Source organism: Aureobasidium namibiae, assembly GCF_000721765.1.
Source record: "Aureobasidium namibiae CBS 147.97 unplaced genomic scaffold scaffold_1, whole genome shotgun sequence".
In the NCBI taxonomy this organism is placed as follows: Eukaryota; Fungi; Ascomycota; class Dothideomycetes; order Dothideales; family Saccotheciaceae; genus Aureobasidium; species Aureobasidium namibiae.
The window spans coordinates 1,921,833-1,936,829 of NW_013581208.1; the positions used below are offsets into that span (position 1 = coordinate 1,921,833).

General features: G+C 51.1%; 7 protein-coding genes across 7 annotated transcripts; 3 read left to right on the forward strand and 4 right to left on the reverse strand.

Annotated features, from left to right (window-relative positions):
- Positions 1 to 300: 300 nt before the first annotated feature.
- M436DRAFT_34731 (alpha/beta-hydrolase) lies at positions 301 to 1,317 on the forward strand (the record flags this gene model as incomplete). Its single annotated transcript, XM_013576096.1, has 1 exon — positions 301 to 1,317. A coding segment is annotated over one exon (1,017 nt), but the record flags the coding sequence as incomplete, so codon positions are not given.
- A 920-nt stretch (positions 1,318 to 2,237) lies between these two features.
- Positions 2,238 to 4,211, reverse strand: M436DRAFT_60004 (uncharacterized protein; the record flags this gene model as incomplete). Its single annotated transcript, XM_013576680.1, has 1 exon — positions 2,238 to 4,211. The coding sequence occupies one exon, from the start codon at positions 4,209 to 4,211 to the stop codon at positions 2,238 to 2,240; it is 1,974 nt and encodes a 657-aa protein (XP_013432134.1).
- A 263-nt stretch (positions 4,212 to 4,474) lies between these two features.
- On the forward strand, positions 4,475 to 7,188 carry M436DRAFT_60005 (uncharacterized protein; the record flags this gene model as incomplete). The annotated part of the gene is made up of 5 exons (XM_013576681.1): positions 4,475 to 4,564; positions 4,632 to 4,855; positions 4,899 to 6,970; positions 7,025 to 7,098; positions 7,186 to 7,188. 5 exons carry the CDS (start codon positions 4,475 to 4,477, stop codon positions 7,186 to 7,188), a joined length of 2,463 nt encoding a protein of 820 aa, XP_013432135.1.
- A 295-nt stretch (positions 7,189 to 7,483) lies between these two features.
- M436DRAFT_36595 (putative glutathione-dependent formaldehyde-activating enzyme) lies at positions 7,484 to 8,065 on the reverse strand (the record flags this gene model as incomplete). Its single annotated transcript, XM_013576429.1, has 1 exon — positions 7,484 to 8,065. The coding sequence occupies one exon, from the start codon at positions 8,063 to 8,065 to the stop codon at positions 7,484 to 7,486; it is 582 nt and encodes a 193-aa protein (XP_013431883.1).
- Positions 8,066 to 8,475: 410 nt separating this feature from the next.
- M436DRAFT_35405 (uncharacterized protein) lies at positions 8,476 to 10,963 on the reverse strand (the record flags this gene model as incomplete). Its single annotated transcript, XM_013576217.1, has 8 exons — positions 8,476 to 8,808; positions 8,864 to 9,262; positions 9,317 to 9,613; positions 9,663 to 9,969; positions 10,026 to 10,167; positions 10,228 to 10,652; positions 10,698 to 10,775; positions 10,824 to 10,963. The coding sequence occupies 8 exons, from the start codon at positions 10,961 to 10,963 to the stop codon at positions 8,476 to 8,478; spliced, it is 2,121 nt and encodes a 706-aa protein (XP_013431671.1).
- Positions 10,964 to 11,439: 476 nt separating this feature from the next.
- Positions 11,440 to 12,497, reverse strand: M436DRAFT_35386 (uncharacterized protein; the record flags this gene model as incomplete). The annotated part of the gene is made up of 2 exons (XM_013576211.1): positions 11,440 to 11,631; positions 11,691 to 12,497. The coding sequence occupies 2 exons, from the start codon at positions 12,495 to 12,497 to the stop codon at positions 11,440 to 11,442; spliced, it is 999 nt and encodes a 332-aa protein (XP_013431665.1).
- An 853-nt stretch (positions 12,498 to 13,350) lies between these two features.
- M436DRAFT_34730 (cytochrome P450 monooxygenase) lies at positions 13,351 to 14,870 on the forward strand (the record flags this gene model as incomplete). Its single annotated transcript, XM_013576095.1, has 2 exons — positions 13,351 to 13,422; positions 13,470 to 14,870. 2 exons carry the CDS (start codon positions 13,351 to 13,353, stop codon positions 14,868 to 14,870), a joined length of 1,473 nt encoding a protein of 490 aa, XP_013431549.1.
- Between the last annotated feature and the right edge of the window lie 127 nt (positions 14,871 to 14,997).

Consider the following 14,997-nt stretch of genomic DNA (forward strand, 5'->3'; position numbering starts at 1 on the left):
GCGCATGTCAACAATCGTTCATCAATATGACTTCTTCTCCCCTCTGTTCGTTCTTCCGGTCTCGTAATCGCGTTCTCACTCGTATTTGTCGCCAAAATGGTGTCCCTACGAGCGACCGCGCTCCTTCTGTCACTTGCTTCTCTTGCTGTCGCCCAAGGTACCAATGGTCTCTGTTCCGGCAGTGCGGCCACGGCTTCTTACACAGACTCTTGCGGCCAACAATACACCGTTTATTGTTCGGCTGATAGCTCGCCTGGCTCATATAACACAGTCAACAATGTTCCCGACTTTGCTACTTGCATGGCGTACTGCAGCGCCGACAAAGTCAACTCATGTACCACAGTTACATACGTTGGGACCGCCTGTTATCTGAAAAGGACCTTTAGCAATATCGTTCGACCTTCATCCGGCAACACCGCCACAATCTACGTTACTGCACCGGGTTACCCGGCACCTGTCTCGAACGGACTGTACAGAAGTACCGGATGTGGTACGCCATTGAACTCTCAGATCAATGCTGGTGGAGCCAGTGTGCAATTCAGTGGTAATGGATCCGACGGTTATGTCCACACTTACAACATACACGTGCCGTCCACCTACGACCCCAGCAAAGCAGCCCCACTCATCTTGGTCTTCCACGGAAGAGGCGATAGTGGAACTGCCGTAGAGAGCGGAACTGGCTTCTCACTCGAGAGAATCAATCCTTATGGTATCGCGGTCTATCCCACAGCAATCAAGGACTCTACGGGTCAGCCCACATGGCAAGGTGATCCAAGTTGGGTGGGCAATACGACTATCAACGATCTCAACTTCGTCAGCACTTTGGTGGCCAATATCTCATCCCAGTTCTGTATCGATACAAGCCGTGTCTTCGCAGCTGGTTTCAGCAACGGTGGTGGCCTGACAAACGTGCTGGCTTGCGATCCAACCATGTCCACAGTTTTCAATGCGTTTGCACCTCACTCCGGAGCATACTACACACAGACCAATGACTCTTCATCAGTCTGTTTGCCCAACGCTATCCTGACGAACGACCTGATACACTCTGTCTGTAGCCCCGCCAGACGTGCCCCTATGATCGAATTCCACGGCGACGGTGACGGCACTATTCCATACTTTGGAGGTGGCCGCAGAGGATACTGTTTGCCGGCCATTCCCCATTGGACTCAGGACTGGGCTACGCGTAACAACTTGACGACCGACAACGTCACCACCATCACAAACGGAGGCAACGTGACCAAGGCGGAGTTCGGTTCCACGAGTGGACTTCTCGGTCTTGTTACTCAGTTCCGCCTCGCAAATTGGCCTCATCAATACTCTTTTGGATCTGGTTCCGGTGGTTACATCGATGCAGCTGCTTTCTCGCTGAACTTCTTCTACAAGTGGACCAACCCTGCCGGTCCAAGTCAAGACTACTTATCGTCGATCTATGCTTCGACTGGAACGCCGAGTGCCATCTCCTGTCCTTCCACACTTTCGATAACCACGACTACGACAACGACTACCAGTACCAGCAGCAGCACTGTAAGTGCGACCACAACCACGACCGGTTCCTCCAGCACTGGATCTAGCTCTTCTGTCTCTAGCACCACTTCCAGCTCTTTGGCCAGCTCTGTGAGCCCGACCATCACTTCAGCTGGTACTTTGACTACCGGCGTAGCAACGGGAACTTCAGTCACGTCCGCATCAGCCGTGACAGTAAGCGGAGGAGCCCTTAGCTCAACTTATATGGGTTACCCAGTCTCCACGGTCCTTCCAACTTGCCCTCAGAGCAATGGAACTTATTACTACGATCCCTACCAGAACGGCACTGTCAACGGTCTTTACTACTTCATCATGTGTGGCTACGATCTCTCGGCTGCCGCCAACACTGTGTTCAACAATATTCAAAATTTCCAGCAGTGCTTTGCTATCTGCGACGGATTCCCGACTTGCACTTCCTTCACTTATCATGTAGGACAATGTTTCATCAAGCGTATCGTGGGTACCTACGTTTCCTCTGGTGGTGATTACGTTCAGGCATCGCAGAACCCTGTGCGAAACAATCTGGTCACTGTGGGTTCCAGTTCGAGTTCCTCGCTCAGTTCCTCCAGAAGTTCTAGTTCGAGTTCTAGCTCTAGTTCCAGCTCTAGTGCTTCCAGTTTTGCCTCCAGTTCTAGCTCTAGTGCTTCTAGTTCTAGTTCGTCCAGTTCTAGTTCTTCTAGTTCGAGTTCCAGTTCTTCGAGTTCGTTTGATTCTCAGTATCCTCCTACGACGGCCACCACACCCACGACCGCTACGACGCCCACAACAGCTACAACACCCACGACAGGTACCACGCCTACAACGGCTACCGCGCCTACAACAGCGACGACACCGACTACCTCGTCGACTACCTCGTCGACTACCTCGTCGACTACCTCGTCGACTACCTCGTCGACTACCTCGTCGACTTCCTCATCTCTGACTTCCTCATCTCTGACTTCCTCGACTTTGACTTCTTCGACACTGAGTTCCTCTACATTGACCTCTACCTCGGTGAGCACCACTTCTTCGTCTACTTCCTCGTCCAGCGTCACTCCCACATCCTCTCCTACCTCTTCGAGCTTTTCTAGCTCGTCTTCGAGCGTTTCATCCTCGAGCAGTTCGTCAGTATCTAGCAGCAGTTCGTCAGCATCATCTAGCAGCAGTTCAAGTCTCTCTTCATCGAGAAGCAGCAGTCTGTCTTCATCTTCATCGAGCAGCGTTTCCTCGTCGACGTCTTCTCTGTTGAGCAGTTCAGCTGGTGCAATCGCCGCTTCACTATCGGGATCATCCTCAGCTTCGAGCTCAGTTTCTTCCTCCTCGAGTAGCAGCGTGTCAAGTTCGCTCTCGTCTTCCTCGTCATCTTCAGTATTGAGCAGTATTTCGTCTAGTGGATCGTCTTCGTCTAGCTCTGTTCTGGCAACTCCTACTACGGCCACGACAGCCACAACCCCGACGACAGCCACGACCGCCACGACAGCTACAACAGTGACCACTCTTACTACAGCGACGACAGTGACCACCCTTACTACAGCGACGACAGTAACGACAGCGACGACAGCGACATCATCAGTTTCGTTCTCCACATCAAGTCCCTCATCATCAACGCTGACTTCCTCGACGCTGACTTCTTCAACGTTGACGTCCGTGACACTGAGTTCACCAACCTCGAGTTCCCTGACTGTGACTTCGTCAAGTCTGAGCTCGTCGACATTGTACTCTTCGACCCTGAATTCTTCTACTCTGAGTTCCTCTACCCCGGCCTCATCAACGTTGATCTCTTCGTCGCTGACTTCACCAACCTCGAGTTCTTCGACTGTGACTTCATCGGGCCTGAGTTCCTCGACCCTGAGTTCCTCGACACACAGTTCATCGACATCGACCTCGTCGACACAGAATTCTTCGACGCTGAGCTCGACGCTGACTTCTTCTACTCTGAGCTCATCAACGTTGACTTCTTCAACTCTGAGTTCCTCGACACTAAGTCTCTCGACATTGCCTTCCACGAGCTTGACTTCATCAAGTCTGACATCTCCGACACTGAGCTCCCCAACATCAAGTCCTTCGACGCTCTCCTCTTCCGCATCAAGTCTCTCTTCGTCGGTATCGAGCTCCCTCTCATCAAGCCTGAGCTCTTCTTCGTCAAGTCTGGGTTCCTCTTCTGTCCTATCAGTGAGCTCGTCGGCCAGTGTTGTCTCATTTTCGGCAAGCTCCCTGTCTAGCGTCGTCTCGAGCTCGGCTTCCAGCGTTTCGTCTAGTATCGCTTCGGCTCTATCGTCTATCACATCATCGTCGAGTTTGGCGACGTCAGCCCCGTCATTATCAACGAGCAGCGGAACCATATCGAGTGTGACGACTGGAACCAGATCTTCACTGCTTTCTAGCGCGTCGCAATCGATTGGCCCTTCATCGCCTTCTCCTGCATCTTCGTCCCTTTCTTCCACATATACTTCCCCCACACCTTCCTCAGCAAGTAGCATCGTTTCGGGCGAGTTGTCCACTTCTAACATTCCACAGTCAAGCGGATCTTCTGCCTCATCGGTCTCCTCCTCATCAGCATCGAGCCTGTCATCCAGCGTATCTTCAGTCTTCTCCTCAATCGTCAACCCCACCTCGCCCGTATCATCGACTCGATCTTCCAGCGCCACCGGTCTGGGCTCCACGACGCCTGTCTCCAGTACTCTGCCCGTATCGGGCTCGTCAACCATCACAGGGCCGTACTGGACCAGCACTGCCCCACCCTCTTGTCCTGCCGTTGATGGCGATTATTACACCAGTAGCAACAATTCGGTCTACCAGATCCACTGTAGTTCTGATTCTGGAGGTAACTTGATTTCCGTCGTGGGGTCTAACAATCAAGGTCTGCTTGGTTGTATAAGTGCTTGCGATACCACTGCTGGCTGTAGCTTCTTCACTTACTCCGGTGACGCTACGCAATTGGGAGGCACATGTTATTTGCGATCTGCACAGAATGCCATTAGCAGTGCTGCCAACACTATCAGCGTTGGTGTCCTTATTCGTGCTGGCACAGGTCCTCCACCATCGTCGGGGTCTACTACTGGTTCGTCATCCGCCGTGTCATCCTCTGGAAATACTGTTATATCGAGTCCATCATCCTCTGGAAGTAGTTCTGCCTCGAGTCAGTCATCTGCAACAGGATCAGCTTCTGGTGGTTCACTCTCCACGATCACTGCTGCATCGAGTCCGTTATCCGTATCAAGCTCAGTACTTGGGTCGAGCTCAATACTCGCAACAAGTTCAGCCATCAGTGTTTCGTTCGCGACGATCACTGCTCCATCGAGTACAGGAGCCGCATCCAGCTCGATACCTGCGACAAGCTCGGCCGTGAGTGGTTCGTTCTCCACAATCACGGCCGTCCTGTCCCCTACGTCCAGTTTGTCCACTGCCACCACTCTTACCACTGCCACGACCGAGACACGCATCCCTATCACCCCCTCGGCTTATAGCACTTTTGATCCTGGCTCAACTTATTCTGCCACTGCCACCTACGTGTCTCAAGAGGCCCCAGCTCCCGCTTGTACGGTGCCTGCCTGTCCTAACGTCAATAACGTCACCTGTACCGATCCCGATGGTAAGGCATATAACCATCAGTGCGATACTGGAGTCACTGGTGGTACCGTCATTGTCCCCGCCAGCAGCGACAATACCGACAACTCCAAACGCTGGCGGAGCGACAATACCGACACCTCCAAACGAGATGCTGAACTTCTGATGTTCGACGACATGATGATGAGTCTATATTCCGAAGAAGACGCCAAGGCAGTCTTGAAGAAGCGCCAAACAGATGCACAACAAGCAGCTTTCCACGAATGTCAGCTTCAGTGCGACGGTGTCGACTTCTGCCGAGCTGTTGCGTATAACCTAAATTCAGGCAGTTGTCAGCTGTTTGCACAAGTCTCTGGCACGGGGTACTCGCCTGGTACTCTCTTCGCTTTGCGCGCCCCTGCCCAGGATGCCAACGACGGTCCAATCACCTCAACCATCTACAGCACGGATATAACCACGATTACCTCATGTCCACCAGATGTTCAAAGTTGTCCGGCAAGTTCAACCGTCGTCCAGACCTCATTGGTGCCTGTCAGCGTAACTGTTTCTTCCACCGCAACCTCAACTCCAACTAGTTATTCGCAGTACTGTGGTAACTACTTCCAGGACTCGCAATCGCCACCAAATAACTATAGTGTTGATTGTACGAGCGACTACAATACCGTGGGCATTACGACAGTCACCAGCGTTCGAAACTTGAACGTCTGTGTCAACACCTGTAGTGGAGTCTCTGGATGCTTGGCTGCTACATGGATTCAAAACACCCTAGAGTGTCGTTTGCACAACGCAGCAGATCTTTCGTCGGGTACCACTCCATTCCCTGCTGGCACCATCGGATACAGAGCTACCAGACTCACGAACCCTGGCGGACCTTTGATGATCACTATCTACAGCACCGACATTACCACCGTGACGTCGTGCTCAGCAGACGTGACAAATTGTCCAGCAAGTTCGACAGTGATTTCTACTACGCTTGTGCCAATCAGCGTGGGCGTTGTTAGCAGTTTCTCGAGTACGACTGCTTCTAGTGCCGCTGCCTCTAGCACTAGCACATCGTCTGCACCAGCGTTCGTGACAAGCACATACACTGAGAGCTCTGCCATTGTTCTAACGCCCATTGAAACTGCGGTAATCAGCTCGACGGTCTATAGCACGGGTCTCACCACCATCGTCTCATCTAGCTCGACAATCGTCTCGACCACGCTTGTCCCCATCAGCGTGACAATCTCGACTGTGTCCCTGCCATCTGCCACCAGTTCCAGCGCTGTGGGCGTGGTGACCTCGACGATCTACAGCACTGACATCACTACCATCACATCGTGCTCTCCTGGTGTTGTAAGCTGTCCAGCCAGTTCTACGATCGTGTCTACCTCGCTAGTACCGATCAGCGTGACTGTCTCGACCGTATACACTCAGTTCTCGACATCGTGGTACACGACCTATTCTGGTACACCATTCTCCACTGCCTCTTCGACTGCGTACTCATCTGCCTACTCGAGTGGCTTCTCTTCTGCGTATTCTTCTGCCTTCTCCTCGGCCTACTCGTCGGCATATTCTTCTGCCTTCTCGACAGACTTCTCCACTGCTTTCTCCTCTGCTGGGTCTCTGGCTTTCTCATCGGCGGCTTCGAGTGCAAACTCTTTCGCGACTTCCTTTGCAGCATCGTCCGCCGCTTCATCTGCAGCCTCATCAGCCGCCTCGTCTGTCGCTTCCAGTGCCGCATCCAGTGCTGCTTTGTCGTTCGCTTCCAGTGCAGCATCTTCAGGTGGCACTTCGTACGCTTCTTCTGCCGCGAACTCTGGTATCGCGTCCACATTCACTCCTAGCGGTGCCACTGACAGCCGCACCGGCACTGCCGTTCCGCCGATGACATCGACATCATCGTTCTACACTGGTCCCAGTAAGTCCTGTGATTCTGTTGACATTGTATCCCTGCTGACATCTGACTTTGCAGTCACCATAACTGTTCGTCCGTCCACATGTCCTGCTTTGCAGACATTGACCACCACCGTGTTCACGACTGGCTATGTGAGTTCTTGTGCTCCTGATGTTGTGTGCAGTAGCAGTAGTGTCATGTGAGAACAGCATATATGATTGATGCATGATATAATGCAGTGATTTGGATGGGATAATTGCATGGAAACGTTTGCATGTTAGTGTTTTGGCGCTTTTCAAAATTTGATTACACTTTTCTCCTTTGTTCCTACCTTGCAGCACGAGGGAAAAGAGTAGTATTATGTAGACTAGTATTGAGATGTCTTTTTGAGCAATTCTTTCTTGGGTCTCATCTACTTCATCATTTGACTGCACATTGTCCAACATATGTATCTGGTTCCAATCAATACCCAAACATCCATCCAAGAGTCTGTTCAATCATCCCAAGACAGTCGAGCAGGCCGTCAAGGTACCCCTCTTACAACTTCGACTCCCTCAACACTCCATTCTTCTTTGCCACAAACGCCGCAATGGCATCCATCAGACCTGGACTCAAAGCATCATACGTGCTCAATCCCAGTCCCTTCAACTGCTGCCTGACTTTATCCGCTTCCTCGGGAGCAACAAGGCCTTGCTCAACGACACTGCTCACGAATGCCGCAAACTGGACTTCCTGCCATCCCTTTTCCTTGCTCAACTCCACATGCACGAAATCCAAACCGTGGAAGGCATGGTCCACCTCGATGCGTCCGAACATATGCACACCGCATTCTTTGCAAGCATGGCGCTGAATCACTGCATCCTTGTCGACGATGTATAGTTTGCTTTCGCCGGAGGCGACGCTGAGGGCAGAGCGAGGTACTACGCCCACGATGCTGAAAATGGCACCAGAGGGTTTCCAGCACTTGGAGCAGCCGCAGGCGTGATTGTGGGCGATGTTTGAGGTTAGGGAAACGGTGACGGGGGAGGCTTTGCAGTGGCAGGAGAGTTTGCCGCCGGAGAAGGAGGAGGAGCCTGCGGTGATGCCGTTGTTGATGAGGGGGTGGAGGTTGAATGACATTGTGGACTTTTTTGCGATGATCGGGTTTTCTTGTGTTTCGTTGATTTGTTGTCTTGGTGAAAGAGAGAATCGGGTTGTCGAAGAAGAGGAAAGAGTGGATGATGGTAGAGAGGGGGAAGTTGCTGCTTTTACTTAGAACTCTTTGCAGCGAGCAGGGATTATGGATGCGATTACCCTAGCGAGTGCAGTTGTACCCTACCTGAGCACGCAATATAAGGATGCTGCCTTTGTCTACAATTGCAGATTGGCGTATCTATGTAGAAGGTGGAGAAAGGTGGGGGTTTTCTGATGCCCGGAAAGACGAACCCGAAAGAGGTATCTACGAGGTACCGTGCATAAGGCGGCATAATATTGTATGTTCAGATGTGCATAAGTTTTGTGCATCATATCGACTGTTATATCTCCTTCGATCATATCATTCCATCCCCACCACCATCGTACCCACTCAACTCGGGAAACAGCTGCTCGGGAAACAAATCACTCATATCCACCAACATGTCGCCCCCAAGTGCATTCCACCAATCCGTCGGTATCGGCTCCTGCGAGACTTCACAACTGGCTTGGCTAGTCGAGATGTACTTATCCAACTGTTTTGAAAAGATGTTGGAAAGTGTGGTGTATAGGGATGCCGCAGACGAAGTTGGTAGCCCTCGGGCTATTGCTTCCATGTGTCTGGTCACGGCGCGTACTCTTGCAGCTGCTGTTTCGATAAGTTCTGGGGGTAGGCAGCCGCGTGTTGTGGCCTACAAGTGTTGATTAGGATGCTTGCAGATCAGGCGAGTGACAGCGATGGCTTACGAATAGTATCTCGCTGGATGCGTGACATATCATGATGAGTTGGTTGTTGTGAGTGCCATACATATGCTGGAGTAAGACCGGGTCAGTCAGTATAAGAGTCAATGACCTGCATGCGACATCGACGGTCTGGCGAGAAATTTTGCAGGGGTTCGCTAGACACTCCATAGAGTTAGTTGCAACAAAATCTCGCAAAGCATTCGCGTTCAAGACCAGAATGCTGTGATCCATGTAGTATGCGAGGATGGGCAAGTATTCTGCTGAAGCAGATTCGTCTTGCGAGTTGCTGGGGGAGCAGCGCTGTTCGCGAAGAGCCTGGAGGGCTGCGAAGCCTCGTGCTTGCCAATCTTCAACCAGGTCTCTGGTCTTGGCCATGTTTTGTCTTTCTTCGAGATATTGCATCTGTTTCATGTCGCATCAGCGCCCGAATCTACGATTGTGCACTTCGATACTCACAAGAAGAATTCGCATCTCAACAACACCACTGATGACTCGATCAAATGGACAAGCCATTGGTTTCTTCCACCATTCAGATATCGTTTCGGAGATCTCTGATCGACCCACGTTCATTACCCGTCCAGTGACGATACCAAAGCTCTTTTCGGCAAAGAATGCAGCGAGCCATGTTCTCTCGATATTTCGATGGAATCGTTCCTTGAAGTTTGAACTTGCTGTGGACGAAGTGTAGGTCGAGACTAAATCTGTTACAGACTTTGCTTTGTTGAGGCCTAATTCTCTGGCAATCAGGATTGCCTTTGCATAAGGTCAGCAGAGGTTCGTGAAGTGGAGGGACGTTTCATACGTGGCTGATGTGCAACCAATACGGATCATCCTTCTGGGTTTCATGGACAGGTGACCAGTACTCCATGGTGAAGATCGCTTGAATAGTTTCCACAGATTTAACAGACGTCGCTATCGACCACTTGATGTTGCTTTCCGCCAGAGCTAGTAGAGTAGGGTACAACGACCGATCTCTTTGAGTGTCTGATATCGCACATCCCAGTGCACAGACCACGGAGAAGAGAGTGAAAGATAGCGGTCGGACATTTTCTGATGTATGAAGAATAGGATCCAGCAGACACACAAGCGGATTCCGAATCTTGAAGAATCTATCACCCAATCAGCCATATACTTTCGATGTGAACGGTCACAGGCGAAGACTTACAAGTCAAAGTATCTCTCGGCATCATTGTCGTTTATGATACGAGAACTGATCGGATCGCAAGTCAAAGAGCTGAGCCTCAAAGGAGCATTGAGCGGCTGAGAAGCCAAAACTTGCCAGTCTTTCTGTGATAGGGAGATAGGCTCTAAGAAAAGAAGAACAGGCCATCAGTAGTGAAATGGTAGGCAGAAGCTGGCCAACATACTGAAATATTTGATCAGCCGCTCTGTAGAGTTGCGGGACAGCCACCCGTTGCTTGCATCATTCGACTGGTTTTCTTCAGACTGTGCTACAGCCGGGGCTGGATCTAGGATGTGCAGTGATGCCAGTCTTTCGGTTTCCACGGCATCGGCGAGAATGTGTAGAGGTGATATAAGTGAGCTTACAGAATCACCGTTCGTACGAGTGTACTCCACTCGCTTGTCCTCTGATTTGGTGACGCTGTATGCCACTGACACATCTCTAGTCTCAGGTGTGCGATCTGCTGAACCCTGTACACTTTGTGTATCCGAGATAGAACCAGAAGGTTGCAGATTTCGAGACGAAGACAGGATAGCAGCGATCACTTGCTCGCCAACAGGACTCTCATGGATACGCTGCAAAAGCTTCTCGACTGTGTCTGGTTTGCTGCTCTGCATGAGACAAGAACACACACAAGTGATGAACTCGACTTACTTGACACTTCCTTGTTTTCGGCCTCGATTGGAAATCTGAGGATACTCGCATCGTCTCTGCTGTGAGATACACCGGGTACTACAGCATTGTCAGAAGCTGTGTTGGTGTTCAGTGGATTGTTAGTACCATGGACTCTGTCTGTCACATTTTTGTCTTGATGATCGACAGCTAAAGCATGCTGTGCGATGGAGATGAGGCCGCTCCGCGGATGCCGGCCCTCCAGCGTGGTCCCTCCGCTGCTCAGGGTGAGATGAACTTTCATTCATATCGTTGACCAGCCCTCGTCCATGGCTTGATGATGAAGCCGAGAAATCCGAGCAATCACGATTATTTGTGATTACTAAAGGAATATGTTCGACGCTAAGGAGAGGAAAAGCACGATCTAGAGTTGATCGCGTTTTAGGGCTTTTTGTTCGGAACGCGTCAGAAACAGAAATTGCAGACAGCTAGGTAGGGAAGAATGTTGGGAACACTCGCTCAGAACGCTCCAAAGATGGTCAAATTGGTAAAGGACCGCAAATATCCGCCTGCACTTCCGAGGCTTCTATGTGTCCCTGTTAGAATGAGGGTATGACTGTAGATATTATTGGGCTAAACTAGATATGCTCCTACCCGTCCATTACCAATTCCCAACCTATTGATGATCATTAAAAGAATAAAACTCGTGACTCCGTGCGCAATGCTTTTCTATGAAGATGAAGATGACGCTTTGTGTGCTGTTTCCAGTGCTGAAAGAATGTGGTTAGATGCCGTTGGAGCTCCCGTACATGGACTGTTGACGCGGGGCTTGGTGATACAAGCTATCGTATTCGCTGTCCATGTACATGGTGGCTCTCTTCTCTTCCTCATTGAGAAGTTGGGCCTTGAGATCCCAGTTGTTGACTCTTGCGCCAACCGAGAACTCGAGATCTTCTTTGGTGATAGAGTCCCAAAACTGTTGCACGAGCGTTGGTACAGGACTAGTAGAGATAGAAGACGGATTGGAATGCTTACCTTGTAGATCATCATGACCGCAAGAAGATTACAGACGGTAGCAAAGACGAGGCCGTCCATGTAGTGAGCAATTCCCTCACAGACAGCCTTGCCGAATGCATAGATGAGGACCTGGCCAACAACGAGGAAGAAGACGCCAAAAGCAATGTGGCCCAATGGCCATCTATCTTGAAGAGTTCCCACGACGAGCAGGACCTGCATGACGACGTAGACTGCGAGGAATATGGCGCTAAATATGTAGAGAACGACGAAAAGACCAACGGTGTTGTCGGGACCCAGACCGGCCCAGCCTTGGAAGGTCAAGATGCTGATGATGAAAGTGATGGCGAACATGGTGGCCGAGCAGATTCTGAGCAGCCAGACACTCAGAAATGTACCATCCTCATACAACTGGAAACCGACGAATCCTGCGATCATGAGGGAAACGCAAGTGGCGGAAGCGAGGCCGTTCTGCACAGCGACGAACCAGGGATATGCGCCAGAGCCAGGAGGAACGACGCCGCAGTCGACAAGTAGCGAGACGATGGTGAGCAGGAAGTATCCCCAGAAGAAACTGATGATCTCCTTGCGACCGACAGCGGTGAACTTGCTGCGAACATGGACAATCATGATGACAGTCATGAGCAGAGCGCAGATGTGGGCGATGCCAGCAGCGCCCTGGAAGATGACCGTGTTGGCCACCTCGATTGTGCGAGAGTAGCAGGCGGGCTGTATTCCTTTGGTGCCCTTGACACCATTGCTACCGACCATTGTGCATAGCGGCAGGGCGGCCTGCCTGCATATTGTGTCAAAGTCGCCAAAACCCATGCTCTTGTTGCGTTGTTGTTTGCCGCGCGCGGATATGATATGTGGACGGCGTCTGTGAGCGCAAGTTGTGGTATGCGTGAATGTACGGGTGAACGAGTGGCGGTATAGAGAGAAGGAAAGGCGAACAAAACGAATCCTAGACGGTGCTTGTCTCGAGGGGTAACAGAAAGCGGAAGCACGAAACGAAACGCTCGTCCTGGTTGCTTGGTGTTTCTCAATCTATTTTCAGGCACATGATGCCAACACTTTGCCCAAAAGTCCCTGCAGCCGCAGCCGCACCAGCAGACCTGTCTTGGCACGCTTTTTGATTCTGATCTTCAGCCGTCCGCCATGGAATTCCGACAGCACGCGGAGTCATAATCGAATAACCATCATCTATCCATTCTTGCAGGGACACTCGCTCCCTGTCGACCAAGTGCAATATATACCATGCTCACGACGGACACATGAGGCTCCTGATCATAATCCGAAACACGATTTTCACATCAATCGCTCCCCCACAAGCCACAAAATCACCAAATCGTGGAGATATCTTGGAGAATCAAGTCGAGTGGGCATGAGCTCTACTTCGATAGCTCACTCATTGCGGGGTATTCTCATACTTTCTACACCCGTTCCACGGCGTTTGCATACCTGTTCGCCAAAAGGTAGGCATTTGGTAGGTCATCATACCTCGGATACGGTAGCAATGCCATCCGACGGCTCCACATGCATCGTGCCCACATGTCCTCCAAACCATGCATCATGTCTTGCTGGGCCTAGATGTTGTGTCTTCTAAATCCACGACTTTGTATAAAGCCTGCGTCGTGTCTTTTCCTAGCATCTGGACTAAGCCCATAAGCTATCGCTGACCATGGCACAACTCTCTTACTCCAATCTGGTGTGGCTCTATATCGCTGTCACAGCTGTATACATCTCCTATAAGGTGCGTCAGTTCTATGCTGGCTTACACACACTTTTAACATCTGTTAGGTCGCGCACAGAGCCTTCTTCACCCCTCTTCGTGGCATACCAGGACCCTGGCACGCTACCTTAGTAAACTGGCGCTTGAAGATAGCAGTCCTCGGTGGCCGCCGAGCCGACTACATTCACGAACTCCACCAAAAATACGGTCCAATCGTACGCATCACACCTAATGAGATCGCCGTCAACGACCCAGCCAGTTTCAAAGACATCCACAAGATTGGCTCTGGCTTCAACAAAACCAACTGGTATGAGTATCTCAACACCAATGGCGTGGGCAAATGCCCAGGTGTCTTCAACATGACCAACCCCAAAGAACATGCTGCTAGAAGGAAGTTACTGGCTAAAGGCTTCAGTCAGCGCCACTTGCGCGAGCAATGGGAAGATGTTGTTCGCGAGAAAGTTGATCTGGCTGTTGCGCGCATCAAAGCAGACGCCGTCTCTGGAACAGCAGATGTACTCAAATGGTGGACATACCTAGCTACAGACGTCTCTGCTCACTTGATGTTTGGCGAATCCTTCCACATGCTCGAAAGCGGTGAGAGAGTACCTTACATCGTAGCTCTTGAAAAAGCTACCATCTGCTCTGCCATCAGTTGGGAATTACCTCTGGTATTCTGGATAGGCCGTCACCTACCTTTCGCCGCCATGAGAAACATCTTCTACGCCAACAGTGTATTGCTCGAGCAGGGACGCTTAGCAGTCAAAAACAGCAAAGCCCAAGACTTCGGCACTTCCAACATCTTCGCCACAGCAATCAACGAAACCGAAAAGGGCGATGGAACCTTAACCGACGAAGATATCCAAACAGAAGCTGGAAACCTGATCGTCGCAGGCTCAGACACCACAGGCATAACCCTCACATACCTAACCTGGTGTGTGCTCAAGCAACCTTCCCTACAAGCCGCTCTCGAGGACGAAGTCAACAACACCGATGCTCAACCCACGGATGCCTCCCTGGAGAAATTGCCCATCCTCAATGCCGTGATTGAAGAAACTTTGCGTTTGTATGGCGCCGCACCAGCAACCCTCCCTCGCCTAACACCCGCAGGCGGCGCAACACTCGCCCACCACTTCATCCCCGCAGGCACAATCGTAGGCACACAAAGCTACTCCCTGCACCGCGACCCTTCTCTGTTCCCCAACCCCGATACCTTCGACCACACACGATGGCTACCATCAAACGAGCTTTCACCTCTTGCTAAAGCAGTGTTTTCGCCCTTCGGTGCTGGGTCAAGGGTGTGCATTGGAGTGCATCTCGCGCGTATGGAGTTGAGGTTGGCGGCTGCAAAATTCTTCCGTGAGTGTAGGGGGGCGAGACTGGGGCCTGAGACGACGGATGAAAGTATGAAGCCTGTCAACTTCTTCCTTATCACGCCGCAGGCGCATAAGTGTGAGATTGTCATGTAGACATTGAAAACATGAATCCACTTACCATCTCTCTATCCATTGAGTTGTTCTATTGACCGACTTGCTGGTATCACATTGCAACGACATGTTCTCACATGAGCTGTGGATCTTTTTGGAAGGATTTCTG